This window comes from Conger conger, chromosome 5, assembly GCF_963514075.1.
Source record: "Conger conger chromosome 5, fConCon1.1, whole genome shotgun sequence".
Classification (NCBI taxonomy): domain Eukaryota; kingdom Metazoa; phylum Chordata; class Actinopteri; order Anguilliformes; family Congridae; genus Conger; species Conger conger.
Genome location: NC_083764.1, coordinates 43,899,644 through 43,927,461, shown reverse-complemented (window position 1 = coordinate 43,927,461; position 27,818 = coordinate 43,899,644). Strand labels below are relative to the sequence as shown.

At 44.5% G+C, this 27,818-nt stretch overlaps 1 protein-coding gene across 1 annotated transcript in view; it reads right to left on the bottom strand.

Moving 5' to 3' along the window:
• Positions 1-27,818, bottom strand: part of LOC133129114 (glypican-1-like) — a 75,926-nt gene that overhangs the window by 22,953 nt on the left and 25,155 nt on the right. Inside the window, exon 2 of the mRNA XM_061242958.1 lies at positions 11,830-11,988. Coding sequence (XP_061098942.1) covers positions 11,830-11,988 — 159 coding nt within the window. The remainder of the gene's footprint in view (positions 1-11,829; positions 11,989-27,818) is intronic.

Here is a 27,818-nt window from a genome sequence, read left to right as displayed (position 1 = left end):
ACAGTGAAATACAGTGTCTCGAGTAAAGGCCAAATTAGTTTTATTAAAAATCATCTCCATACTGAAGATGTTTACTACCTACTCACAATGAATAAGAGACCCTTCCAGCAAACAAAATATAGACCTGCTGGAACAGTACGGCCAAACCTGGGCTCTGGGCCTGAAGGACAAATAGCATATGAGGAACATCCATTATGCAAACATCTCCTGACTTTTCTGAAAGAAATGCACTTCTTTTCGGTGATTTCCGTGAAATATTTATCGCCCACTCATCCATTGTCGTTTATCAAGTTTATGGACACAGCTGCTTGGCACTTGGAGGGTAATAAGTGACCCTGCCAGTGTTCAATGCTCCATCCTGACGCTACTACATTTGTAAGTCGCTCTGGATAACAGCATCTGCTAAATACCCAAACTGCGATTGTAAACATTGCTATTTAAGTACGGCACATCGGCTAATTTTATGGACAATGTCACATTATTGATGTGTGACAAGCGTTTTAACGACGGGCTAATGCACGGTTCTGTTTAAATGTCAGGCAGGGGCCTCGCTAATTAACGGTGCTGGAGAACTCAGTGTTCCGGGGCCTCCTTATTGCAGCCCATCCCAGACTTACATCAGCCTCATAATCCTCTCCTGTCATTGGAGCATAAATATTTGAGATGTGTATATTTCCCCTCATGTGGAAGGGAGCACGATTTCTCTTTGTGCAGCATGATTTCACATGAGGTCCATGCACCACTGAGGTCAGGCTCTAGTTTGCTTAGCAGTCCCCCGGCATAAGTTGCCATGTACTTAGGACTGTGGTGTACTGCGATGCCTCAGCTCTAACCAAACGGGTCTCAGAACTGCCGTATGAGAGCACACTTTGATTCCTTTATCGATTGCTTTGTCTGGGGTAATACCTGGGTCATTTTTTACACTGTACCACAAGAAGGGCTCTTGGTAATCTTGGCTGGTTGATGCTGTCCCAGTATCCTGACAGCAGGATGACTGGTGAATCTACGCCTGGAAGTTGGATGAACCCAGAATCAGCTCTGTCTCTCTATCCTTAAATAGATTAATTTATGCACACACTACTCAATTACTCAGTAGCTTGCATGAATCTCTATTAAGATTGAGTAAGTACAGTGCTGAATTTGATTGAATCAACTCTCAATTCACTCAGCAGGGTTTGATTCTTCTTTGCGTGTAGAGACCATAGTGTTTCAGCTGGAGAGAGGAGCCCATGCCTGTCTGAGACTCGTGTACAGAGCGCTTCTCTGACACATAAGAGAGGGGTGAGAAGAGGAAGAGAACAGATAGAACCAGCAACAGAGAGAGAGAGAGAAATCCAGGGGTGCTGTTAATGGGATTCCTGCAGCAGCCACCCTCACCCCCTCCTTCTGCTCCCCCCTTCATGATCACCAACCCATCGCTCTCCCTGACAGATGTGGAGACGTAATGACATTAATGGCCTTGTAACAGGATGGGCCCTGCTGTTAATTTGTGATAGGACCAGAGAGCGAGAGAAAGAGAGAGAGAGAGAGAGAGAGAGAGAGAAGAGGGGGGTAAAGGAGAAAGAGGAGATTGAGATAGATTCAGAAGGAGTAGAAACAGATGGAGAGTGAGGGAGAGAGAAAGTAGCAGAGGAAATATCAAGATAGATTGTGGAAGAGAAAGACTGAAATATATTGAGGAAGGGCAGGATAAGACATCAAGAGTCAAAATAAGAGGAAAGCAGTGATAGAGAAGGAAAGGAATGGGGAAAGATCAACACAGACAGATGTGGAAGAATCAATAGAGATAAAATGTGAAAGAGAGAGGAAGAAAGATAGAGAAAGTGAAATAATGACTGTGACATTAAGTAAGAGAGACAGGGAAGATGTCTTGGAGGAGTTTAACTCCTGCATCTCAAGAAATGGATTAGATAACACTAGCCTGTATTTGTGGATTTTGATGCAAACGGAGCAGACAGTGGAAACCGAATGCGCAGGGGTCACTGAAGGTCAGATGGAGCTTGCTCGCTGCGGTTCTCCGGTCCGGTCCTGGTGACACGGGCGTTTGCGGGCTAGCGGTTGGTCTCCGCGGGAACGCGGCTTTGATAGACAGCAGCAGATGGCTCTTTTGTCTTTTCATTTCCATTGCTTCTTCCCCCTTCCCACTTTGGTTTCAGTTCCATGGGGCACAGGCGCTTCTCACAACCTGCTACAAATCCCATCCAGACAGGTAATAAAGGTCTCACACAAAGGCTTTTTTCTCATTTAGCTAGTATCAACTGTCTGGCCAGGGAAGGGGAAGGTTTATGCACACAGTTAGAGATAGAATCTCACAGTAACTTATTCTGACATTGGAAACATTCCCTGCTTGCACAAACCCCTGGCTGCAGATGCAGGGTGGCTATTGGTCAGACAGGGTTGCTCTCGGGCCCCGGTAACTATTGCAGTACATCTGCCAACCAATGATTTACCAAAGTATACGCAATACACAGAGAGCCAGTTTCACAGGCACAGATTAGGTTTAGTCCTGGACTAAACTGGTATAGATAATCTCCATTCAAAACAGAAATTAGTCTAGAACTAGGCTTAATCTGTGTCTGTGAAACTGGCTTGGAAAAAGGTCTTGTGAGGACTTGACATGATGGACAGAGCACTTGACTATATTCAGAGTATTACTGTTTGAATTCCAGTAGAAACGAAACAAAACTGGGCAAGTTAATATACATTTAGTACTCCAATAAAGCAGTGTAGATGGTCTATAGAATGCTTAGGCTGCCAGGGTTTAAAACAAGTGAATAAATCTGTGTAATATTATGGAAATGGTACTTTTAGAGAACTATGCGAGCAGGCCATTTAACCATTAAAAAAAGTAAATAAAAATCAGAATCCACCTGTAATGAATACAGGAGCACTCAGATGGATGGAATGGCAGCTGTGCTTGGAAACACAAAGTCTTTGAAGTGCTAGTGTGTCATAGGAAACCGTCCATCCATCAGAACACTTATCAGACCTCCCGCTTTGCCGGAGCACTCGTTGAAAATCCTTATGAAGCATTTAGATGCCATTAAAATCCCTGTATATTAAAACAGCAGACGTATCGGACGACAAGCAGGAATGATTCATCGCTCGTCACTGCTCCTCTAATGCCCCTCTCTCTTCCTCCCGCTTGCTGTCATAAGAGGCAAACACACTCAGTGAGTAATGCCGCAGGAATAATTTCACCGGTGTTGAAATTCAACCTCATTTGCATGTGTGCCAAAACGTCTGCATAATGGCACAGATGTCCTTGTTACTAATGACATAATCAGAGGTGACCCTGCGTCAGGTGTTCCGTCTCTAATGAGATGCACACATCTTCACGAACACAAATTTCTTCCCCCGCTACTCCGCGATCTATCTATATCTTTTCCCAAACGCTTGGACTTTGCACCTCTCTCAAGTCCGCCGAGGCATTCTTTTAACAGGAGGATTTGTGTAAATAAATAAAACATCTTTTTTGGTAGCGTTATGTGTCTGTCTACGACAAATTTAGGGGATGGTGTCGCAGTGCCCTTTTCTTTACCCCTATAAACAAGTGAGTTTAAAAAAAGATTCCTCCGCACTCCTCCCCGCGGTCTATAAGAAGAAATAAACGTGAACGAAAATGAACGGCGGCTTTTAATAACAAACCCAACCGTCTGAAAATGAAGTGCTCCGTCAGCCAGCAGCGGTGATCAAATCCAATTAAATTCACCGACAAGTGATTCACATCTCCTCCAACACGGACGTATGCGAGCGGTACATCTGACATTTCTCTCTGGCTGGCAGAGAAGATACTGCAGCGTGATACGCATACGTTTATGAACAGAAACACAAACGTACTCAGCTACATACACATCCACACAGACACAGACACACACACACACACAGGTCGGCAGTGTGGCGCAATGGCAATGGGGATTCTGGGACACTCCAAGGTCGAAGTTCGATTCCCAGGTGGGGCACAGCCGATGTACCCTTGAGCAAGGCACTTGGATTTCTTCGGCCGTGTAAAAGGGTTGTGTATAAAAAAGTGCAAGCAGCATTCAGCACTCACTCTGAATAAGTGCCTGTTAAATGCCGATATGTAAAAAGGAACATTTAAACTGTACATGTACATACATGTGGCCACACGCTGTACATGCATTCACACCACACACACACACACGGAGCGCTGACTCATTGAGACACCCTGTGCCTTGGCACACACGGTCCGTGCGGTACACCCTCTGCCTGAGTGAATCCAGATGTGATCCTCAGCACTGTGAACCCGGCTGCCACCTGTCTGACAAATAACACCTTCTGCCTGGGACACCTGCTTGTGAGCCGGCTCCAAACTCCATCCAGCATGCAGAGAGCATACGCCTCAGCCTCCAGACTTAAATCCCAGCAAATACCTGTGCTCTGAACTGAAGAGGGCAGTCCATTATGTCAATGATCTTGAAAGGTGTTCTCTAGCTTTATAACATTATAATTAGAGGAAAAGACTCATCTTAGGAAAATTATAAGAAAAGACCAGGGGTGGTTGCACATCATTCATAAAGCTACACATGTTGGAAAAGTTTATATCAATAACTATAATTTTTTTAGTGCACAGTATTTTTGTGCATATTTATTAAGGGTGCCAATAATTCTGGAGCTGTACATACATACAGCACATACTCATAGACATACATACAGTGGGGTCCAAAAGTCTAAGGATTCTTTTGTAATCCTGTAAATAAACAGAAGGTTTTAGGATTTAGAAAATTGTAAAAGTTACTTCAAACCTTTGCAAGAACTACTTGAAGACCAAAAGAGGAAGAGGAAGGAATGCCGGACATTTCACAATCACCTGACCTCGTCCCTATTGAGCATTTATGGGGACAGTTGAAGACTGACAAAAGCCAAGCATTCAGAAACATCACAATATGCTCTCTGGAACATTTTCAAATAATGCTGGGATAGAATGGATCATCAAATTCTCAGATTATGCTGATAATATCATTAGTAATGAAAAAGTTTGTATTGAGTTAGGAAAGAATGCATCAGAACATTTGGTCCCAGATTTTTGGACCCACTGTAAATATACACACACATACACATTGCTCAGGCTTTTGACACAATTCTTCAACACATTCATTTCAGTCCAATGTATCTCAGGGACCGAATGTACTCTCTTGGTGTTAAAAGTGCTTGATATTACACAGAACATTTTGCTGCGTGTCTTGTCTACAAGCGTCATACTATCACATACACACACACACACACACACACACACACATATGCACACACACACAGACACACACACATGCACACACACACATGCAAACACACATGCACACACATGCACACACACACACCCACACACACACACACACACATGCACACACATGCACACACACACACACACACACACACACATGCAAACACACATACACACACATGCACACACACACACACAAACACACACACACAGACATACACACGCTTAAATGTACCCACTTTGCGCTGCCAGCAGGGAGCGGGTTTAAAATAGCCGAGCGGGGGAAGAGCCTGGCACGGGCGGAGTGGCACAGTGGGAAGGAAACCGCTCTTGTAAGTAAAGGTCCGCAGGTAGAAATCCCAGCGTACCACTGACATACCCTTGAGCAAAGTACTTAACCTGAATTTTTCCACTATTAAAGCGTAACACGTGAGAGCCAGCGCTGTGTAAGTCACCCTGAATGAAGGGCGTCGGCTAAGCAAATAAATAATTTACTGTAAATAAATAATGAATAGAGAGTGGAGTCTGCCGGAGAGATTGCCTGCAGTCTCTCGTGTTTGCCCAATATTCCTGCTGGCTTATTTCAATATTGGGAGATAACCACTTGTCTGTTTTGCAGCATCAATCACAAACACCTTAAAAGTGCTGCCAATCAACGCGGTGTGACACCGAAGCACAGCTGGCAGTATCTGCTAATATAAGCTCAAAAATACCTGTCAGGATAACAGGCAGAACTCTCGGGAGAGAGACGAGTTCTGTCTTCTACACGAGGCAGTTGTCAGGAGGTTTTGTACACACGCTGATATGAAAATAGGAATATCTAAAGAACACATAGACGGAAAAAGATGGGATGCCTTGTTTTACCAAATGCCACTCAGCCGACCAAACCCAGTATAACTCTGGTGTGCACTGAGCCATCCTGGGGAGGATGGAAGCAGATTTTTGCTGGAGCCTCTGATCCTCTGAAGGTTAGAGTGCCACAATAATGAAAATTGTGGAATTCTGTAACTGACCTGCAAGGATTGGAAAGCAAATGCTACTATGGCGGGCACTCCAACACCTGCCACAGATACACAGAATACTGTACAGCAGTGGTTGTGAAGCCTAAATGTTCCCACTCAGGAGACAGTGGGTAAACCTAACAACAGTCTCTGTGTAGGTTTGAGTGTAGGTTTGAATGTCCTGTTTAGACAGGGGTGACTGGCAATGCAAAGTGATGGAGCAGGACCTTACAAACCATCTTATCAAATAGCTTACAAGCCTGAAGGGGATGAGGGGTCTGCATCACGAAGCAGGATTACTGAGTTAGCTGGATGACTGAGTAAAACCAAGAACATTACAAAATCTGGAACATGGGTTGAAGTAAAAAGAGCTGTTTTTACTTGTCACTCTAATTCAGTAATCCTGCTTTGAGATATAGGCACCAGGGGAGGGGGAGATATGCTGGATACAGAAACTAATACAGAAATAATAATTATGTTATTATTATTGTTATTATAAACCTGGCTACCACACTGGGCTCAACCCAGGAGCAGGTGTGAGGAGACATGTCCCCTGCTCTCCACAGGCTTGGAGCGTCTCCAGACCAAGAGGAAACCACACTGGAACCTGCCTGTTAGCTTTTGGCTAGCAGGCCCCACCTGATTAGTGATAGTGGAAATCAAACGGACCAGGCAGGTCCCCACTGCCTGGCAGGCTACTCTCTGTGCTACAACTCCCAGCGCTCAGGTAGACCATGTCCCTCGGCGTAGTCAGCATAGCTCGCTCGGTAAATCACCGAGCGACATCCATCACCCGAGCTAAAAAGCCCCGCCCTCTACATCTCCTTTTCCACTATGATAAATTTGATTCCCCTTCGACTACAAAGCACAACGTGGGGAAACAAACACGGCTCCTCTAGACCAGGGGTGTCAAACTCCAGTCCTGGAGGGCCGCAGTGTCTGTTGGTTTTTGGTGTGTTTCAGCACGAGAGTCTCTCATTGGCTAAAGAGTCCACACACCTTGTTCCCAAGGCCTTAATTGGCTGCCCATTGAAAGGAAAACACAAACAGATGTAGACACTGCGGCCCTCCAGGATTGAAGTTTGACACCCGTGGTCTAGACCACTGGAACAGAGCAACAAGCCTCAATTCGTACACCACCTCATAGGGTTTGGCCTGGCATTTGTTGTAGGTATCTCCTGTTCAGACAGCCAGCTTCCCTTGACCTCTACAGTACATGGGTTATAATGGTGGTTGCAACAATCGCTGCATAGAGACTGCAACAATTGCTGCATAGCATTGCTATAGAACAAGACCAGACTTGAAAACATCACTTTACTGTTTATATTATAACACAAACACTACCATATAATTGACCACATACAGTACTACATTCTAAAACATTTGTCTTCTGAAACGTAGAAAAAAACATTGCTGAATGAGCCTTCCAGTAATTCAAATAAATTACACTATTCTGTATCGCTCTGGATGAGAGTATCTGCTAAATGGAGAAATGCAATGTAACAAAAGCCTTGGGCTGATCAATACGAGGCTCAACAGGTTGGGGGAAACTCTCATAGCAGTAAGGCTTATTCTTAATGAACATTACATTTGAAAGTCCAGGCTAATTTCAGTAATTGGTTCTTCTACCTCCTGGCTAAAGAATTATGCTAATTAGAAAATGCAAGTGATTGGAACAAAATACTGGGGAGGACTTTTACTTTCTGAACCTGAATTTTCTACCCCTGTATACTTATTAGCATACCATTACATGCTGACATACATGAAAGTTGTTGTCTGCATATCTCTGACCTCGGCAAACCTTCAATACGCGGATCACACGGGTTAAACGCTGACAGAATCCTATTAGCCGTGGTGGGGGGGGGGGGGGGTGATTTTGGATTCTTGGTATTCTGGACCAGCTGTCTGGGTCTGTTTGCATGGCTGGAGCAACGCACAAATACTCCCAATGACCTTGAAGATTAAGTTATTATTCGGCGCTTGAAGACGGTGGGGCACGGGCAACTGTTCCTGGGATTTCCTAACATTTGTTCCCTTTGCTTTCATGTTACATAACATTACATTAATGGAATTTGGTGACTTACAGTTGATTAGACTAAGCGATCCTTCCCTGGAGCAATGCAGGGTTAAGGGCCTTGCTCAAGGGCCCAACGGCTGTGCGGATCTTATTACGGCTACACCGGGGATCAAACCACCGACCTCGCGTGTCCCAGTCATGTACCTTGACCACTACGCTACAGGCCGCTCGTGCGGCTTGGCAGCGACGGCTGAGACGATCTCTCCTGGCTTGTCGCCGGCGTCCCGGGCGGCAGCGGGGCAATCAGAGGCGGCGGGGAGCGCCAGCACGTTTAGTACATCACAGAGCTGTTTATCACCGCCGGACAGGCGGCCAGGCTGACTAATGGATCGCAGATGGGCGGAGCAGGCAGACTGACTGATTGCAGACACCCAGAACAGGGGAAGGAGCGCATCGCAGACACACAGATCAGACGGGCAGAACGCGTCGCAGAAGCCCAGACGGGCCGTATCAAAGGCAGAGCAGAGCAGACAGACGCACATCACAGACTCTCAAACCGGGCAGAGACATCGACACCGGACCGGTATTAGTATTCCGACAGGAAAAGCGATAATTAGCGGGGTAACTGCAGGTGTCAAACGAGCGAAGAGCTAGAAAAGACAGAGAGGCAGTGAGGACCACAGATGAAATGGCTCTATCATCGCATCGTTCCATTAAAGTCCCTCAGCACTAATGCACCAACATCCAGTTAATAACTGCAGGCGGCAATTACATTTTAATATGCACATTAACTCTCTAATTATCACAGCTGCTGATTGTTAAGATGAGGGCTGTCTCACTGTGACTCTCTTATGGAAAAAAGTATCGGTGACCACAAATAAAAACAAATGAAATATGACTGAAAGAATAAGCTTCATGTTTGTAAGTCTCCTCAGGCATAAGGCTACATGCCCAAGCAGACCTGGTACTCTTGTCAGTTTGTGTATGTATGTATGTATGTGTGGGCATGCATGTGTCAGTGCTTGCATCTACAAGGAGTATGTGTGTGTATGTGTATGAATTTATGTATGAGTGTGTACATGAGTGTACATGTGTGGTGTAGGAGGGTCATGCTGGCATGTTGTCTGTTGCCCTCACCACATTCCCCAGTCTCCATTCTTCAAACGTCTCCAACATAATTTTCAACATAATATGTGAGTGTGAATATTCATGTGTGCATGCATGTGTGTGTGCTTGCATCAATGTGTTTGTGTATGTGTGTGTGTGTGTGTGTGCCTGTGTGTGTATGTGTACATGACTATATATTATGTGTGTAGGGTAGGAGGATCATGTTGTCTGTTGTCCTCACAACATTTCCAGTCTCCATTCATCTCCATTCAACAAAAATCTTTAACATAATTTTCATCCAAGTCTTCAGCTGGAGCCCCTTGATGCCACACCAGAACCCAGAGTGGACTGCTACAAATCCTTTTACACTTAAAAGGACTGAATCCATTTCAGCCTTTTCTGTTGTCGACGCCATTGTTAAAGCACCATGCCCCATGTGGGAAATCATCATTAGGCAAGTGTGCAACTGCGGAATTTTCCGGCGTTTGTAATTTCATCTCCCAAGGGTCTCCTCCCCTATAGGACACTCTGTGTCTCAGCGTTATTTTAGCCATGGGGTTGTTCTGGGATGAAGACGGACAGCAAGGAGTTAGCATCATTAGCCTGTCAAGTCACATCCTGTACATCCCCCTCTCCAGGCAGCATATAGCATGCTTCAGTTGGTATTCTTTCAACACAGTAAAATCTTCAGTGGTATTTTAAAACCCCAGCAGTGTAATATGTACTCTATATCAGTTGAGGTTACGCTAGGCTTTTGCTATCTAACCACCATTGTTGCGCGTTGTCCTGAAATTAGAGTAATGCATTTGAGCCGCATTTCATTTTTTTAATCATACACAATGTTTTTGTCTCAAATTAATGTTTGAGATCCTGATATAATAAACGTATTAAAATATCATTTGCAAATATAAATCAGTTACTCTGTGTTCATTAAAGTCAGATTTAATACCATTCTGAGTTTTTTGTCAAAGGAGTATGTAGAAGTTTACAAAAGTGTGCCTGGCTTTATTGATGACAGGAACATGACTGATGTAGTGTGGGCTGTTTAAACAGGAGATGAAACTGGGAGTAAAACTGATAATGAGAAGGGCTGTTCATTTGAAGGATGGAGAGAAAAAAACATATTACTCACTGCACACAAAATGGAAAACATTCCGCACGGCTGCCTGGCAACAAACACTTCATTCTGACACAGACAGGTATGGATGTAAGTACACATCCCAAGAGCGATTTGCGAAACCGCTAAATTCACTCCACTGATCTAAAACCTTTTTTCCAACAGGAAAAGGTAATAATTCAACATTTCAAATGCACAGGCTGAAGAATAAATGGCTATGAACAAGATTCATTAGCAAACTGCAAATTAAGAGGCAAGGAATGATATGTTTTCTAGTGTGTGTATGTGTGTGCGTGTGTGTGAGTGTGTCACTCCCCATCTTTCAATCTGACAGCTTTAAGAAAGAATAGCGATGCCCATGCATTGAGCAATAGGGCGGAAAGAGAGCTGCTGTTCCATGCAGTTTATATTACAGTGTCAAAACATAAAGTTTAGTGAGTGTGACAGAGCAGACAAATGAATGCAGCTATATTAGTGAGAAAATATAAACGGGCCACAACTCTGTTAGTGATCATGATAACAGCCCCACATACACACACACACACACACACACACACACACGGACACACACACACACACACACACACCCACACACACACACACACGGACACACACACACACACACCCACACACACACACACACGGACACACACAATCACATAGAAACACAGATACACACACGCACAAAACACAGTGAGAGATGGAGACACATACACACACCCACACACACATACATACGGACACACAGTCACATAGAAACACAGACACACACACAAACAAAAAACAGAGACGGAAATTGAGACACATACACACACCCACACACACATACATACAGACACACACAGTCACATAGAAACACAGACACACACAAACAAAAAACAGAGACGGAGATTGAGACACATACACACACCCACACACACATACATACAAACACACACAGTCACATAGAAACACAGACACACACACACACACACAAAACACAGTGATGGAGATGGAGACACATATATACACACACAGGAAGTCCCATCTGTCCATATGCACGTACAGTATTGTCACACTGAGTTTGGCAGGGTCTGTGAGCAACTTGAAAGCTTACAGGTTTAATTCCCAGATGGGACCCTGCCCCTGTACCCTTGGAAAAAAAAGTTCTTCATCTGAATTTAGACACCGATCCAACGCTAGAAACGTAAAATGTATGAAAAATATGACTATGGCTCAGGTTTCCATGTATAGCAGTGTCGGCTAAATTAGGAAGTGATGTATTACACAGGGGCTTGCTTTTCCGAGCCGGCCCCTCTGGGTGTAATATTTTTGGGCGGTTCCGCAGCGTTGGAGGAGCACTCACCTTCAAAGATCTTGTACTGGCCGCCTAGGGAGCCCTGCAGGGAGCGACCAGCCTCCTTCACCAGCCCCTCCACCTCCCTCCGGCCCAGGGAGGCCAGCTCGTCCTCCATCTCGCTGGTGCAGCAGGTGTACCCCTGGGGGCAGATCCGCAGGTGCTCGCCTGGGGGAGGGGAGGGACACAGGAGCCGGGTTAGCGAGCAGATGGACGACCTGGCCCCGTCAGCGCAGCACCCACGCGGCGGAATTGAGTCTTCCATCGTCCGGTTCTCCGGGGAACGGTCGAGGCCTGGGAGACCGGCTTACTCAGCTGCAGCTGGGAAGCTCAGACTCGGGGCCAAAGATTCTGTTAGCTATGAAATGTCGAACGCTCAAACGTTCGAAAACAAACTGACATTCGGTAATATGTTGATATTTCGTTAGGTGTGGTGACTCGGACTCCTTCCATTTGTTGGTTCTGTTCAAAGGCCCGGTTTATAGTAGAAGTGAATGAGGTTGTGATTACAGGAAGCACATTCGCTGTGCACTGTTTAAGACTGGTTCTCGTAATACAATGGAAACAGCGGCATCGGGCTGCACTGATTTAATGACGTTTCTAAATTCTGTACATGCTGTGTCAAGGCATGCGGTTTACAGAGTGTGACAGAGTAGAAAAAGGAATGAAGCTGTATTACAGTATGCAAATTCATCCTTCGACGGGGGAGGAAACACAACCAGCAATTATAATGTCCACACACACACACACACACACACCTGCAGTACAAGCGTGTGTGTTCATGTGCATGTGTGAGTGCACATGCTCACAGTAGGGATAATGTAGGCACAATGGCAGTGGGTGAACTGGTGTGTTAAAGAACACTGTTTCCATGCATTTTGAATGCGCTCTTCTGAGTAAGAGAGAAAGCAGAAACATCTGAAAAATGTATGGGGCTTTTGGGGCTGTTGGTTGGCTCATGGTGTTAAGGCACTGTTCTAGTATGTGGATGGGCCCCATGGTATGGATGGGCCTAAGGGGGCCAAGGGATGAGAGGGTTTCAGGTGGCTGGAATAACAGCCTCGTATTGCACAGCAGTGACCCCTGCTGGTCAGTTGGGTGCCCACAAGTCCACCTTAAACATCTATCAATACGATTCCTCTGCTTTAGACACTGGTATCTGGTCCATTTCTGAGATCAATTACATGCATGTTTCGGATGGTCTGCCTAAATACTCTCAGTAAGGCCATCTGATTTTGTTTGTCTCTGGCATTTATTCCAATGCAACTGTTATATCAAAATATTTTTATGTCCACCAAGAAATTGGATAATAAAAAATACATAAACTGTTGCATTCTTGGGAAAACCAAGGTTCTCTCTTTGTTTTTGTTTGAAAGAATGCGTGCAGACATTTCCAATAACACTCACTATTTAAAAAGTAAGAGCATCTGTTTGAAATAATAATCTGGAGTTTTCATGCCTATCTAAAACACATTTCCAAAATAAACAATGAGGAAATGGAGGGAGAAATCGGCTCCCATCTCTTACAATTTCAATTCCAAGTCCTCTCTGTCCCATTGGAAACGCCATTATCCGCGCATTTCGCGAAACGCCGTCTATTCACTGATTTATGAAATACCTGCTTTTAAGCGGTGTTAGCAATTCAAGCGAGCCTTTGTTTGCGTGCTCCGAATTACACTGTGGAATGCGAGCGAACAGCACCGCGCGAGATGTGTACCGTAGCGAGATTATTTTGAGCGTGGTGCCTCTCTCGCACCTCGCTGACCTCATTAGCCATCTCATCAAAACAGCTCCACGCGCGGAGCGTCACACACCAGCTAGGGACAGTCATGAGGAACCAGCCGGCAGGCAGCATCCCGGCAGCTGTCAGTGCCAGCTGACAGCCAGCCAGCCTCCCGTGAACCGGCAGCACAGTGGGTCATTAGCGGTGGGATCGCTCGCCTGCTATTACATTATCTCAACGGCTGATCCTGATCCCACCTTCTTCTGCTTTTAACCGTCCACCGGTGGACCTTTGTAGCATCCGTTTGTAAAATGCTGACAGGCAGGCAGCTGCGCCCACTGCAGGCTACTAGGGGACCACTGTATGTTTGCAAGCTGTGGACTACCAGTAGACCATTGTATTTTTGCAAGCTGTGGACTACCTGTAGACCACTGTATGTTTGCAAGCCATAGGCTACCAGTGGACCACATTATGTTTGCAAGCTGAGGGGTAGTAGTGGACCACTGCATGTTTGCAAGCTGAAGGCTACTAGTGTACTAGTGGGCCACTACATGTTTGCAAGCTGTGGACTACCAGTAGACCACTGTATGTTTGCAAATGCGTCAATTAATTTACTTTGGCTGGCAATGGGAGACTGTGATACTGACAGAGAGATGGAGAGAGAGGTAGCCAGGCTTACAAACAGATATGCAGCCAGATGGAGAGAAAAACAGACAGGCAGAAAAAAGAGGTACAAAGACTGACAGGTATATGCACACACAGAGAAAGATATAGACAACAAAGCAGACAGACAGACAGGTGTACAGCGATTACGGTTTTGTTTCTGTGGTAAATCTTGGATCTACTTTCTTTTGTGTTTCAGGCTTATGACAGTTCTGGTTTCTTGTTCTTTTCAAAGAGAATATACAGTACGCCCTTTCTTCAGGCAGCAAACTGAATATTGATCTGGGTGACAAAATGAAAAAAAATACAAATAAAACGGCAAGACACCTTTTTTTCTGTCAATACTGTCACCTACACCACAACACACCCAGTGTGTTGACAAAGCCCCCTGTCAGCTTTCCATAAATCAATTCCACTGTGTATCGGTAATGAAGCATCACCCATTAACCTCTGCTCAGAGACAGGGAGATTAAATCACACTTAGCTTTATGACCCATACACGGAATAACTGCATTTCATCGGGGGGGGGGGGCATAAATGAAATAAAATCAATCAAGACCAAGCCCATTGTGCCACACACACACACACACACACACACACATCCCACAACATTTACATTTGTACCACACTTGGCTCACTTCTAGTGACCTGTACCATTCTCAAGAGTCAGAATGCCCAATTCCCCCCACCACCTCCCCATGGCTGTGGGCCAAGGGAGCCAAGCGCAGACTTGTTCCAGGAAACCAGCCGGGGGTAGCTGAGCTGATCGTGAGGCAGGGACCCTGTCATCCGTACAGGAGGCCGGAGTGCGAGCGGCATCGATCGAAACGGGATCGATCGAGCGGAGGAGTGCGCGCGAGACCCCACGCCTGCATCTGCCGGAACCGCAAGCCCACTTCATAACAGCGTCGCGCTAGCTGCAGAGGAACAGGGAAAATGAAATTAAGACGACGGCCGTTCGGTTACATGCGGACCGTCCTCAGGGAGCTCTCCGCTGACCTGGCCCTGTGAGGAGGCTGATAAAGACGGGCTCTTCTACTGTACTAGTGTTCGAGTGAGGAAAGGCAACATTATTCCTGTTTCCACCTTTCTTGTGAGGCCTGGGAAAGTGTATCAATACTCTTTTCTTCCGACATAAGCTATGATCCCAGCATGCTATGCAGATGGATAAATAAGATAGAAAGATAGACAAACACACAGACAGACCATTTAGACCAAAGATTAAGAGTTTGTGTAATCCTGAGCAGTTTCCAACTGACTGCACTGTGCAGACACATCTGGGAGACTCCATTTTGGCTCAGTCCATGTCACCAGCAGTCCCAGCCTCTATCGAGGACAAACAGCAGGCTGGCCAAAGCAGTCACTCTACACTGACAGGGACATTCAACGGCACTCTGTTCTGTCACTGAGTCAAGGATAATGTTTAGCGCTCTCTCGCTCTCTCTCTCTCACTCTCTCTCACTCTTGCAATCAGTCATCCACAGGACAGTTATTCTACACAGCTGGGACTTGCGGCATCTTGCCACCGTGTTCCACAATATCAAGCTGTAGGATGTCTGAGCTAAGCTGGCATTCTGTCACGTCTGGGGACAGACAGGATGATAGAGAGACCCCCCCGCCCGTCCTGTCTCTACCTTAAACAGCACAGCGTGAACATGTAACCACACCCTGAGAGTGTGGAGCTCATTTCCAAGCCAAAAAAAGGATGATCTATTATAGGCTATTACAGACCACATTACAGTATTTACTCTCTTCGCAATGTACACAGCTTACATCACATTCATGGACATATAGGGAATATACCAAATAGATATACAGGTATATAAATAAGAAGTGAACACCATCAGATCCCTGTGTACTATAGTATTTAACCCTGCATGCACTTAAACCATGCGTTCAAGCCTGCAAAGACTTACGACAAACTATGTTTGCAGCAAACAGGTACTGAACATTCCATTTAGTTCGCAACCAACACCTTTTTAATACAAATGAAAGCGACTCAGGTCTAACAATGCTAGCTAGCTGATTCTTTACTCCCGAGAATGTTCTGGTTAGAAATGACATTGGGCAGGGTCGGGCAGTAAGGGCGTTTGCCACAGATGCAGGCTAGGTCCCAATGAAGCCAGTGCTACTTCACCATATCGAGGGACCTGTCACAATGTGAGATGATAAAGGAGACTGTGAGCCGATCTCTGGGCAGCGAGCGTCAGCGCCGCACCAGCCTTGCTGATCCCCCTGTCTCCACCTCACCGAGGAGCTGCCCTCCTTAATTAAACAGGAGACCTGTAAATGGAGGAGAGGTGCCCTGCACCTCCCTGGCTGTCACTACAGATTACCCACGCTCCCTAGGACCCACACTCGGGGAACGAGGCTGAGCTGCCCAGACACATCTCAGAAATGTACACTTGCGGAGCTGGTATGTGGTGCTAAGCAGATCCGCGACGCACAGACATGCGTATCAATCCGGGAACCAGGGACTGACATTCCCCAAGAAGCCTGCAAATGTCAGCGGTTACCGGAGGCATTGCAGTTTATTAAGCCTCTGGTGCCATAAACGCTAATTTCCCCATTGAAGTCCATTCAAACCTATGAATTCACCCTGGCGAAATTATACTATTTCGGACAGCACTTTCACATGAAAAAAATTTTTTCACACTGAACTAATTACTCTGGAGGGACTGTTTTTTTCTGAGCTGCACAGAAGAAAATGTTCTTTCATTCCTATTCCTCCCTTCACATTTCGAGACCCAGTGTGCATGCTGTGGTGAAAGCTCCAGTGTACATTATCAGGTGTCCAAAAAGCCCCACATGGCAGCCTCCCTGAACTGGCGTCAAGCACCATTGAGCAGCTCCCATAGGAATCCATGAAACTGGTATACAGACGCTGTCTCCAGTTCTTATATATTTTGATTGTGTCAGTGCAATGCACATCACATATAGATGTAAATATGCAGCATATAGATCTGCTCAGAGGACAATTACATTTGCACACACTTCGTCAGTCCCAAACATGGACCTGGAGACCCACTGTACAATAAATAGTTTTGTGTGTGGACCTAATTGGATTCACATTCTGTTAGAGTTGAATTAACACAGGGCATTTCACTGCATGCATGCAGGCTTTTGTTACAGCCAATCTCTTAATCAATTAGATTAAAACAAAGCATTGTTATTATTCAGTTAGAGAACAGCAATAAAAACTTGGAATAACAATGCTGTTCATATAAATTAGTTAACCAGGTCTAATTGCCGCATCTGAGCTTTATAGTGTGGTCATAAACTGCACAGAAGCTGATCGCTACCTCACTGCAATAAATTCTGTTTTTATTCCTCGTAAATTTGTACTTGAAGTGGTCTGTACTGCTGCCTTTGAATCACTCCACTGCAGCTTAAATCCATAAAAGTTGCTTAGCTTTTTTATGGCTTTGCTTTGGTTCCATCGTTATGAAGAGGTTAGCAGGAAGCAGGCTCTGGAGTGTGATGAAGGTTTATTTGAATGCTGACTATCAATCAAGGTAAACATGGAAAATATTCACTAAATGACCAGACACGCCTCCAGCCATCAGGTTCAAATTACATAAAAATTTCTAAGCTAATTATTATTGCTTCTGTGCATGTTGAAGTTGACCAAAATATTTGTACCATAAATGTAAGCCTTCCACACACTGAGTTGCTAAAGAAAATAATTGCAAAGGGTTTTAAATGTAGTTTGAGTACCAAATGGAAGGTAGGCGAGGTTAGCCTAAATGAACAAGCAGCCCTAGATAGGATCTCCCTCCAAACTAGTCTACAACAATCAGATGTTTCAAACCAGTCTACAGCATTCAGACCATTTTAAACCAGCATTCAGACCATTTTAAACTAGTCTACAGCATTCAGACCATTTTAAACTAGTCTACAGCATTCAGACCATTTTAAACCAGTCTACAGCATTCAGACCATTTTAAACTAGTCTACAGCATTCAGACCATTTTAAACTAGTCTACAGCATTCAGACCATTTTAAACTAGTCTACAGCATTCAGACCATTTTAAACAAGTCTACAGCATTCAGACCATTTTAAACCAGTCTACAGCATTCAGACGTTTCAAACCAGTCTACAGCATTCAGACGTTTCAAACCAGTCCACAGCATTCAGACCATTTTAAACTAGTCTACAGCATTCAGACCATTTTAAACCAGTCTACAGCATTCAGACCATTTTAAACTAGTCTACAGCATTCAGACCGTTTTAAACTAGTCCACAGCAGTCTGTTTGACTATTTAGCCCTGTGTTTGGGAGAAGGGGAAGTCATAGGATCTGGTGAATTGGTGGTTTTGGAGTGGCTGTGTCTTCCTCTGCTGGAAAGAGGGTTTTCTACACTTGCGTTCTCCGTTTTAAGCTCTTACCACTTTGACTGACAGGAGCAATCCTCTGCCCATTAGCTCATCAACAGGCTCTAGGGAGGGAGGCTTCCATTAAAGTGTGATTGAGAGAGATGGAATTAAACTGCACTCCTGTAAGCCCCACAAGTGGGAGGCACTTACACTCCAGAAGGATTAAGAAAGGAGAGAGTGTAATTACGTGCTGGGCAAGGCGGAGGGTTTTCTCAACACTGTTTCTCAGGGTGTACTGTACCCCGGCCTACAATGAGGTCCCGCATGTCACAGGGAAAATTCAATAAGACGCTTTGCCTGTGACAGCCCACTATTGGTGCCACCCCAAAATATCACATTCATGGCCAATTAACTCTCAGCCACCATTTAAAAAAATGATCCATGAAAACTTGCAGAAGCAACTATTTCTTTCTAAAAGCTAAACCCGAAATGGTTAGACAGATACATTTATTATCTATTGCAATATTAACAAGAGAGAAAATTTTAAATGTAAAGCCTTTTACAGAGATGCCATTGTGAATGGTACAAAAGAGAACACTTACAAAGGACCCGTCTGCTTTCCCGACCTTAGAGAGAGAAAGTCAGTGTGTTTTACCAGCAGTAACTCTGGAAATTCAATTCATGAGTACCGACCTTGTTTTTCAACGATTCAGAGTTTCAGTTAAGAAAAGAAATCAGTTTCCAAGTAAGCAGCGGTCCCAAATACTCATCTCCTGATAATGACCTTTGGTTTTCAGTGAATTAAAACCTTATCTCTCGCTCTCTTTGATTTCTCTAATTTCCCTTCCTGTGAATTTCCATTAAGGCCCTCGACTACACAGCTTACAGGTCTTGATTTGCAGGTCATTTCACACAGACCAATTAGACTTTTCTTTTCAACTTTTTAACTCTCTTAGATTTTTTATGGGAGAACTCGGAGAACAAATGAGAGAAAGAGGTCCTGTTCAAGCGGACACCCTGGTTGACCCCGGCCCTGGGACCTGCAGGCACACGGCCATGGAATAAGCCTTGCAGAAGGCAGAGAGCACTCAGCTGATTGTCCCTGCTAATTGCTGATAGCCACAGCAGAGGCCTTAGTACTGGCACCATGGGCGCGGCCCAATCGGCCCAGAGGTTCCTAATCCTAATCCCATGATCCTCTGTTGCGCGTACAGTAGCACATCTGGGCGGATTATCAGTGGCCGGGCAACTGGGCCTAGAGGAGGCTTCACCTCCCTGGTTCCCTGGTGCTGACGCAGTGTGAGTCCAGCACTGCTGTTGTCCAATCGCGTACATCAACGGGACCGGTAAAAGGAAACAGCTTGACTGTGCACCTGAGACTCGTAATAAAAAAGCAGCGTGTCTACGTGTTAGCTGTGGGGGACACAGTGCGGAGTTGTGTTTAGAGTGCCTCGCTCTGCGGAGAAGGAGTGAGGGAAGCTGAGGGTAATCATTTGAAATGGGGGGAGACACCGTTGTTACTGCCCCAAGGCTTTGCCTCAATCCTTCTGCTGAAAAAATCTACTTGTGTAAATGCAATGTGTAAAATTATCTTGAGCACTGTGGGTCTCCATGGATGCGGTGGCTGGGTTATTACATTTAATAGTTTAGAGAATACTAGTTTCCCATGCCACACACAGACACACACAGACACAAACAGAAATGTACGCACGTTAGCATACATGCGCCACGCAGAGACATACAGTACACAAGAGCCTGGGCTGCTGACAGAAACCGGCAGCAAGGGGACGGCTTTAGAAAATGAGATAACTGATATGGCACATTAATAGCCTCCTGAATCCCTTCCAAATGTGCTACAACCTGAACTCGCAAAAGTTCCAGCGAATGACCTTCGAGGTATGTTCTCCAACACTAACCCGAAGCCCAAGATGTAGCCTTCCTTAATAACTTTACTCCGCTTCAAGCCCCTCCATTTCGCCATTTATGCTTCCCAAGTTAGGTCCCGGGAACCCTTGTGCTTGCTGGTGTTAGCTGCTCTTGATCAGTTAAGGCTGTTTTTCTTGAAAACATTTTATTTTAATTCGTTTTATACTTGAATTCTTAATTTTCCAAAATTGTTTTTGGGAACCAGATTTCCACAATTTGAGCATTTAGTACTACTGATGCCACTTTCTAACTGCGTTGACTAATTATACGTCCTGGGATTTGAAAATGGGACATTCATGCTGTTTGGCATGCACAGCTATTTCTGTCAAAATGTGGTCTTAAGAGGGAGAATTATTCCTCAACAGAAATTAAGTGTCTAATTAAGAAAGATGAACAGCTTGCAATAATTGAGGAGATGCAATTATGGATAGAATGACAACCACCATACGGGGGATGGGGGAGGGCACTGAGTTTAGAAACTAGTGCCCTACCCATTCCCTGTGAAACATTAAAGTATGAGTTTTCTCCCAAACTCCCTGTTAGCATCAGAACTGGTACAGCAGCCCGAGTTCACAGCAGCAGACAGTCGGGCCTCAGAGGAGAGGCAGAGATCTCAGGAGCATGACGGATTACACGCTTCCTGCAATTAAGTTTCCGGAGCTTTCCAAACAAGGGTGGCCGACGTCCACGACGACCAATGTGTCGCGCGGATAAGAAAATCCAGCTGGCCGTTTCCACAAAGCAAATCATCATTACACGGCTTATCAGCCGCCACCACGGTTAGCGTCAATACTGCAAACCCTCTCAAGTGCATTTCAGATGCCAAAACTTTGTTTTCTTCCCCCCACAGTTTGGAGGTCTGGCACCAGGTGTGTTTTTTAAAGAAATAGGTAGTCTTTTATAAACCTGCATCTTCATTCCTGAAGCACTTAAATTCAATTTACTTCACTTCACAAGGCTGTCTCGATTTCTGTAAGCACGCAAGAAGTTCAAATCGATTTCCAAACGTAATTTTTAAGCTAATGTCAGGCACCAATGAATAACGGCACCTTAACAGCTGCCTGCCAAGCGGAGCCCAGCCCAGTTTTTACTGTCTATAAATACACAGTCGGTGTGCTAATCTTACTGATGGGTGGCGGGGGAGGGGGGTGGGTGGTCATAGGGGTAACAGTCCTGGTTCCACCTTAGTATTTACATTAACGAGTGAGGATTGACCAGATTGTCGCGTCTGAACAGCTGTGTTTTAAAACTACCCTCTACAGCTTGAAGCTCCTATCAACAATACATGGAAGAGTTTTGAAAACAAAGCCACAAGTGCATTAAACAACCACAGACCACTTTAGCACAACAGAGCAGAGTGCCAGCGCTTAGTCTAGCTCTCCCTCTGTAAGATAAACACTGTTTATTGACAGTGTAAGGTGTCCTTGCAGACAGCCCAGGGGTCGGGTCAGCGTCAGGTCGCCAGAGTGCGGAGTCCGGGACGGTTGGTTATCACTAGGGTCGCTGGAGGACGTGCCAACTAATGTTTGTGAGGCTATAGAGCTGCACTAGCTGAGTGTCAGGGAGGGGCAGGCACAGAAACAACAGCATCTCTCACTCTTCTCCCCCCCCCCCCCCCCCACCCCCGCACCCCCATCCACTTAACAAAATAGGAGTATGTTGAGGCTATTACAGTGTTTCCAGCTGAGTGGCTGCAAAAAAAACCAAAATGGTGCATCGATTTTTACTGTTTTACTGTTAAATCGCTTGAAAGGAAGCAAAGAATTATATCCATACAATTACATACAGCCGTCTCTTCGGAAATTTAGTGACATTCTGCAAAGTTATGGATTCAATCATCTCACATAAATACAGTGAATAAATCATTTCTAAAATTGAATTAAATATGTGTTTTAGAAAATGAATGGCGCGCATATCAATTTGTAGTGATCGATACAGTGTAATACATCAAAGTGTGACATGTAGGCTGTAAAATGTAAAACTCAGGGAGGTTGAGTAAAATTGATGTGCCTGTGTAAAAGAGATTGTACAAGTAATGTCCTTTTCAAAAGGCGACTAAAGTTCAAAAAATGGATGTAAATCAGAGGACACAGTCTAGGCCTGCGTGTGTTCTGTCTGTCCTCCAGCCTTTCGACAGACTTCAGCCATCAATCACCACAAGTCTGACTTTCTGCTGACATCCCCTTAGTGCTTAACTGAGACACCTTTCTCGTCAGATAAAAGTACTTCATAAAAACTTTTTCTCACTCCCTCCATCCCTGCCCCCATCACCTCGAGGCCGCAATCTTTTTATTTTAAACACCCCCGGCCGGCTGGGGGTCCAACCATTTCTCATGTCTGGGTCTTTGAATACTCACTTGTTTAAATCTTAACCCTTCGACCACCTCAGACCGAAGAGACTGCCACTGCTCCTCAGTGGTAACCATCGAGTACATCTAAGTTTTGTATCTCATGGTGCAGAAGCTGTTCCCATAGGATATTTAAGTTCATGTCTTTTGTTGGCATTGTGAACGCTAGCCTGAGGGCTTGCTAAATTTTTCGGAATTCTGAATGCATTTAACTGGTAGAATATTCCTCCGGGATAACAAAAAGATATTGGAGACATTGCCTGTTCAGACCTGGGCCATGTCATTAACCAACAGTCCACAACAGTAGGAAACTGGCTTCATTCCAATTCCACCTGGGGTAGGGTAGTTTAAATCAGCCAGGTCTCTTCGGGTAACTGCTGTATTGGCCCTGCCCACCGTCCTCCTACAGAATGCTGGCTATGGTATGAAAATACCACTGGCTGCCACTAGCTTGCTGGAAGAGGGCAGCAGGTTCAGCTGCACTGCACATTGCAGGGGTGCGCATAGCACAATGGCATGACTGGAAAGGCACAAATGGTAATTCCAAATTAGGGACAAAAAGAAAAATGAAAATACAAATCCTGCTGGGGCTTATCTCGGTAAGACCCTGAGACCTGAGACCGGTCTAATTACAGGAAAACCCCAGCCAAAATCTCAGAAACCTAAAATGGCTAAATAAATTTGTGCTGAAGGATGAAGGATGTGCTTTACAATGACCTGATTTAGGATGTGACGAGTCAGTGAGATTAATTGGGAGTAATTTTCCTTAATGAGGATAATAAGCACACTCAGAATCCAAATGTGTAATAATAATTTCCTTCCTAATGATGGAACCTTAAAGCCGAAGCCATTCCAGGCTGAGGTTCAGAACCTATTCAGCTCAGAGACAGCAAAACTAGAATAATCCATCAATTCACATTTTACATTTGTTGCTATACAAGTTTACTATGCAACAGATGAAAGAAAGGGTAGATCAAGTGACAGCAAACGTGTCACTTATTCACCACAATGAGATTAAATGTGGCAAAGAAGCCTTTTAACAGCCAAATGGGACCATGCATCCCATTGTTCAATACGGGCAACAGGAAGTGATGTAACCTAAGGTCAAGTGGTGTGGGCAGGTTTTTCTAGTGAAAGGGCCAGTGTCTTGCAACAGTCACAGGTCAAATGGCTTTACTGTGCCTTCTGGGAAGAAGAGTCGTCTCAGCTTTAAGGTCATTTTGAAGGGGAATTTGGCTGTGACTTAAGCTAACAGTGTTTGATTGTTGGGACTCTCGAGTGCTTGTGGTGGTGTCAGTGTGAGGTCACTGGGTTTCAGGGAAATATAGACGCTCGGCCCTATCACCCAGTTCTTTTCTTCTACTTCAGAAGAGAAAGCAAATGTGAGGACATTTGATAGCAGTTAAGCGTTTTATGTTGCAGTGATCTTTCTTATGTCGTCTCCAGGTCAATGCATACGAGGAATGATGTTATCCTACATGCTTAATTAAAGGTGAATAAAATCACCAATGCTCGATCACACACATACAGTACACGCATAATTAATTTGACCCTGTCAATCTGGTGTTCGGCAAAACACCAATCTCCAGCTGCCTTGGGAGAACTTTGACGTGACACGCATATGGCATATGGTTATATGCTGTATACTCTGTGGTGGTATGAATGAGAATGCTTCAGAGAAGATGGCTGTGAAGAACATACGAATACCCAGGACATAAAAAGGCAGGTTCAAAAGATTAAACTGACACCCACGTGAAACAGGGCTTTCTCAAATTCTCTGACGGATAAGTACACAAGGTGCGCAGAAGAATGCGAGGCACCGCTTCCATCTAATCCCCTTTCGACAAAGCGCTGAAAGACAGCTTTTCAGAGATATTCCTTTGAAAAAGTGAACATTCAACAGATCTGAACTTACTCTGAACTACAGTACAACACAATGCCCTGGCAGTTCAGAGCGAGCTTTGTCTGTTAGGCCTTTTCTCTTGCCCTTTGCATCTGTCCCTCAACCTTTCTCCCACTTTCCTTCCATACCTCTCCCGCTCCCTAAATCCCTCTCTGAAGCACACTCCCCATTCCTGCCATTCAATGTCTCGCTGCCGTTCTCCTTGACTTTTACACCGCCTGTCTTTCTGTTCTTTGCACTCGTTCTGTAAATCCCTTACTCTTTCTTCATAGCACTGCCCCCTCTGTACTTTTCTCACACACTGCCCCCGCACCCTCTCACAAAAAGGAACCCCGCTTGTCACATGACCCTGAGCAGAAGTGACCCCAAATTTGGTACCCCTTATTAATAAAGACCTCCAGCTTGGCTAACCAAGATTGTGATGAAGAAAATGTCCATCAAATTGAGTCCGGTATGTGCCATAAAAAGGTGTAAATGAGCAGCTCAATATCGTTCTTTCTTTACTGCCACCCCCTCGCTGGTTCAGTTAAATGCCATTCATGGAAAGGGCATGAGACCCAGTGGAGGGCCTGGTACTTAATTGGCATGTGTAACTGATTTCGAGTTCACACGCCCTGCCTCTGTGATTATGTTTTTTCTGACGAATCCAAACATTATATTACATTACATTAATGGCATTTGGCAGATGCTCTTATCCAGAGCTCCCCTGGAGCAATGCAGGGTTAAGGGCCTCGAACAAGGGCCCAACGGCTGTGCTTGTGGCTACACCGGGGATGGAACCACCGACCTTGCAGGTCCCAGTCATGAACCTTAACTACTACGCTACAGGCCACCCTCAAAGTCAAAAGGTATGATCTCCAGCAAAGGGAACTATACAGAAACAAGGCACCTCAGTAAACCCAAAAAGTTAGCCGTCTTTATATACTATACGATACCTCTCTACAAAACAATTTCCCTCAGAAAAAAAAGAATGGCTTCAAAGCACTCTTTGACTGTGATCTTGTTTGGCAAACAGTAGATCTTATATATTCCAAGCACTTTGAAATCTGAAACACACTAAATTAGGACATGTTTCCACTTCAGCAATTAGCAAAAACAAATCTATTTCTGAAGGATAAAAGCAGAGTGAAAGCTAAAATAAAATGTAAGGATTCATTGCAATTAAAAGTGGCGCTAATAGAAGTCATACAGTGAGAGTGGAATTATTTTATTCACTACTTCACAATTAAAGTGGATCTATACAAAAGAACAAATCAGAGATACAGTTTGTACCCTGAATGACTTCTGTATTAATGCAAAAGTCTTTTTTTTATTTAGCATGGAACGCTGAAGCATATATATCAGCTGTCACCACCTCAGGCTGAAAAGACAGGGCACCGGCTCAGACAAAGATTTCTTCATACTAGAAAACTATTACGGTGGAGTCCGTCCAAGGTAAATCAGAGTGAATAAAATTGTGACACTAATATCTAAATACAAAGCATTGGTTTTTTCCACCATAATTGATACCTAATCCTTTGGAAAAACACGTACTGGGCGTAAAAAGGTTTAATAAAAAATAGTAAAAGTCAGTATTGTGAATTAGGGTTTTCTATTAGGTTTAGGTTTTCTACAGCTTAACAGTGGCTTTTGCGGCAAATGTATTAAACAAATATTTATTCAATACAATTTAAAATGTCATTTTGTCATGATTTTACAGTTACTCCATAATAAGCTCAACAGAAAATCTAATTATATTTCTTGTAAACATCAATGTACAATTGACACATTTTGAGCACTGCTGAAGAAAACTTTATTTCACGAGTCTGCAAACATACGTGCCAAGGCTTGGCGTGAAGGCTAACCACAGCCCGTTTCAACATGTAATTTAAGTGTGTGTAATTTCATCAGTAGTTCCAGCCATTTCTGGAATGAGCAAACTAGCATTTTATCCTTTGTATTGTTTCATGTGTCATAAAATGGGTGTGTGCATCCAAGAAAGGCCCTGGGTGTCAGCTTTATAGCCCCAGTAGTCTGTAGTCTGGATATTTTTAGTCCTACAGACGTTAGCTGCTGGTAAGGTTTGCACACGCTAACCATCTCGCTACGTGTAGTATCCAAAGCCCAGGAAAGCTAATCATAGATATATTGAGTGGCGAGACTGCACGATATGAGGAAAATATGCAATACGTAATAACGATGTTGAATATTGCGGACACGATATTACTTGCAATAAATGAACAAATATTGAAGTATGCACAGTTCTAATGTCTTTCTGCTTTAGGTGCACTGCTAATACGGACCACAAACAATGAATCGCCTATGCCCACTGAATACATTTTTTTTTTAAATACATTATTTCCAACTTGCTTTTATTCAACAAATTGCACATGAACAACCAGTCAATTTAACAGAACATCAATTGAAATAAATACTATTAAATACTGTTTGCAGTTCAAGCAGTCTTTTGCAATGTGTTTATTTTGCATATTCATATCTCGCTGACGATGTGCAGCCCTAATGTTGTAACAGTATGATGCCGTTGTCTCTGCTATACGTATCGATGTTCTAAATGGAGATCGACATAGAAAATACACTTGGCTATTGCTAAAGGGCCCGCCCGCTGATTTCAGATGTATCGAGGAGATTGGACTCAACTTCTGGTTGCGTTTTATCAGGACTTGGGGAGGTAGGCGAACCAACAATTTGGAGCACTCCACAGCGCCCCCTGGATATCTCTTAAGGCATTGCAGTGCCACACCAGTGAATAAACATCCTGGTACCTTGTCCCAGCTTGTTAAATAACATGTCCTTTGCACAGTGATTTTTAATAAAACAAACTTTTCACACACGTTTCATGCGGTACTCCTCAGCAAGCCCTCTCTCACTTGATTTTGGAATTGACTGTGCTCCCAAAGGGCAAAGACAGTATTTTGAGCTGTCGCTACAGAGATCAAAACTCTCATTAGATGGATATGGCAGCGTCTGGGGGGAGGCGATGGTTATCGCCGCACGTATGCCAGCCTGCGAGAGTCAAGTCAGACTCTCGGCCTGCGCGTCTATCCTTCCGTCTGTTAACCGCAGTTCAGATGAAAGTAATAAACAAGCTGTTGATTGGCGGTGTCGTCGTCTGAGGGTG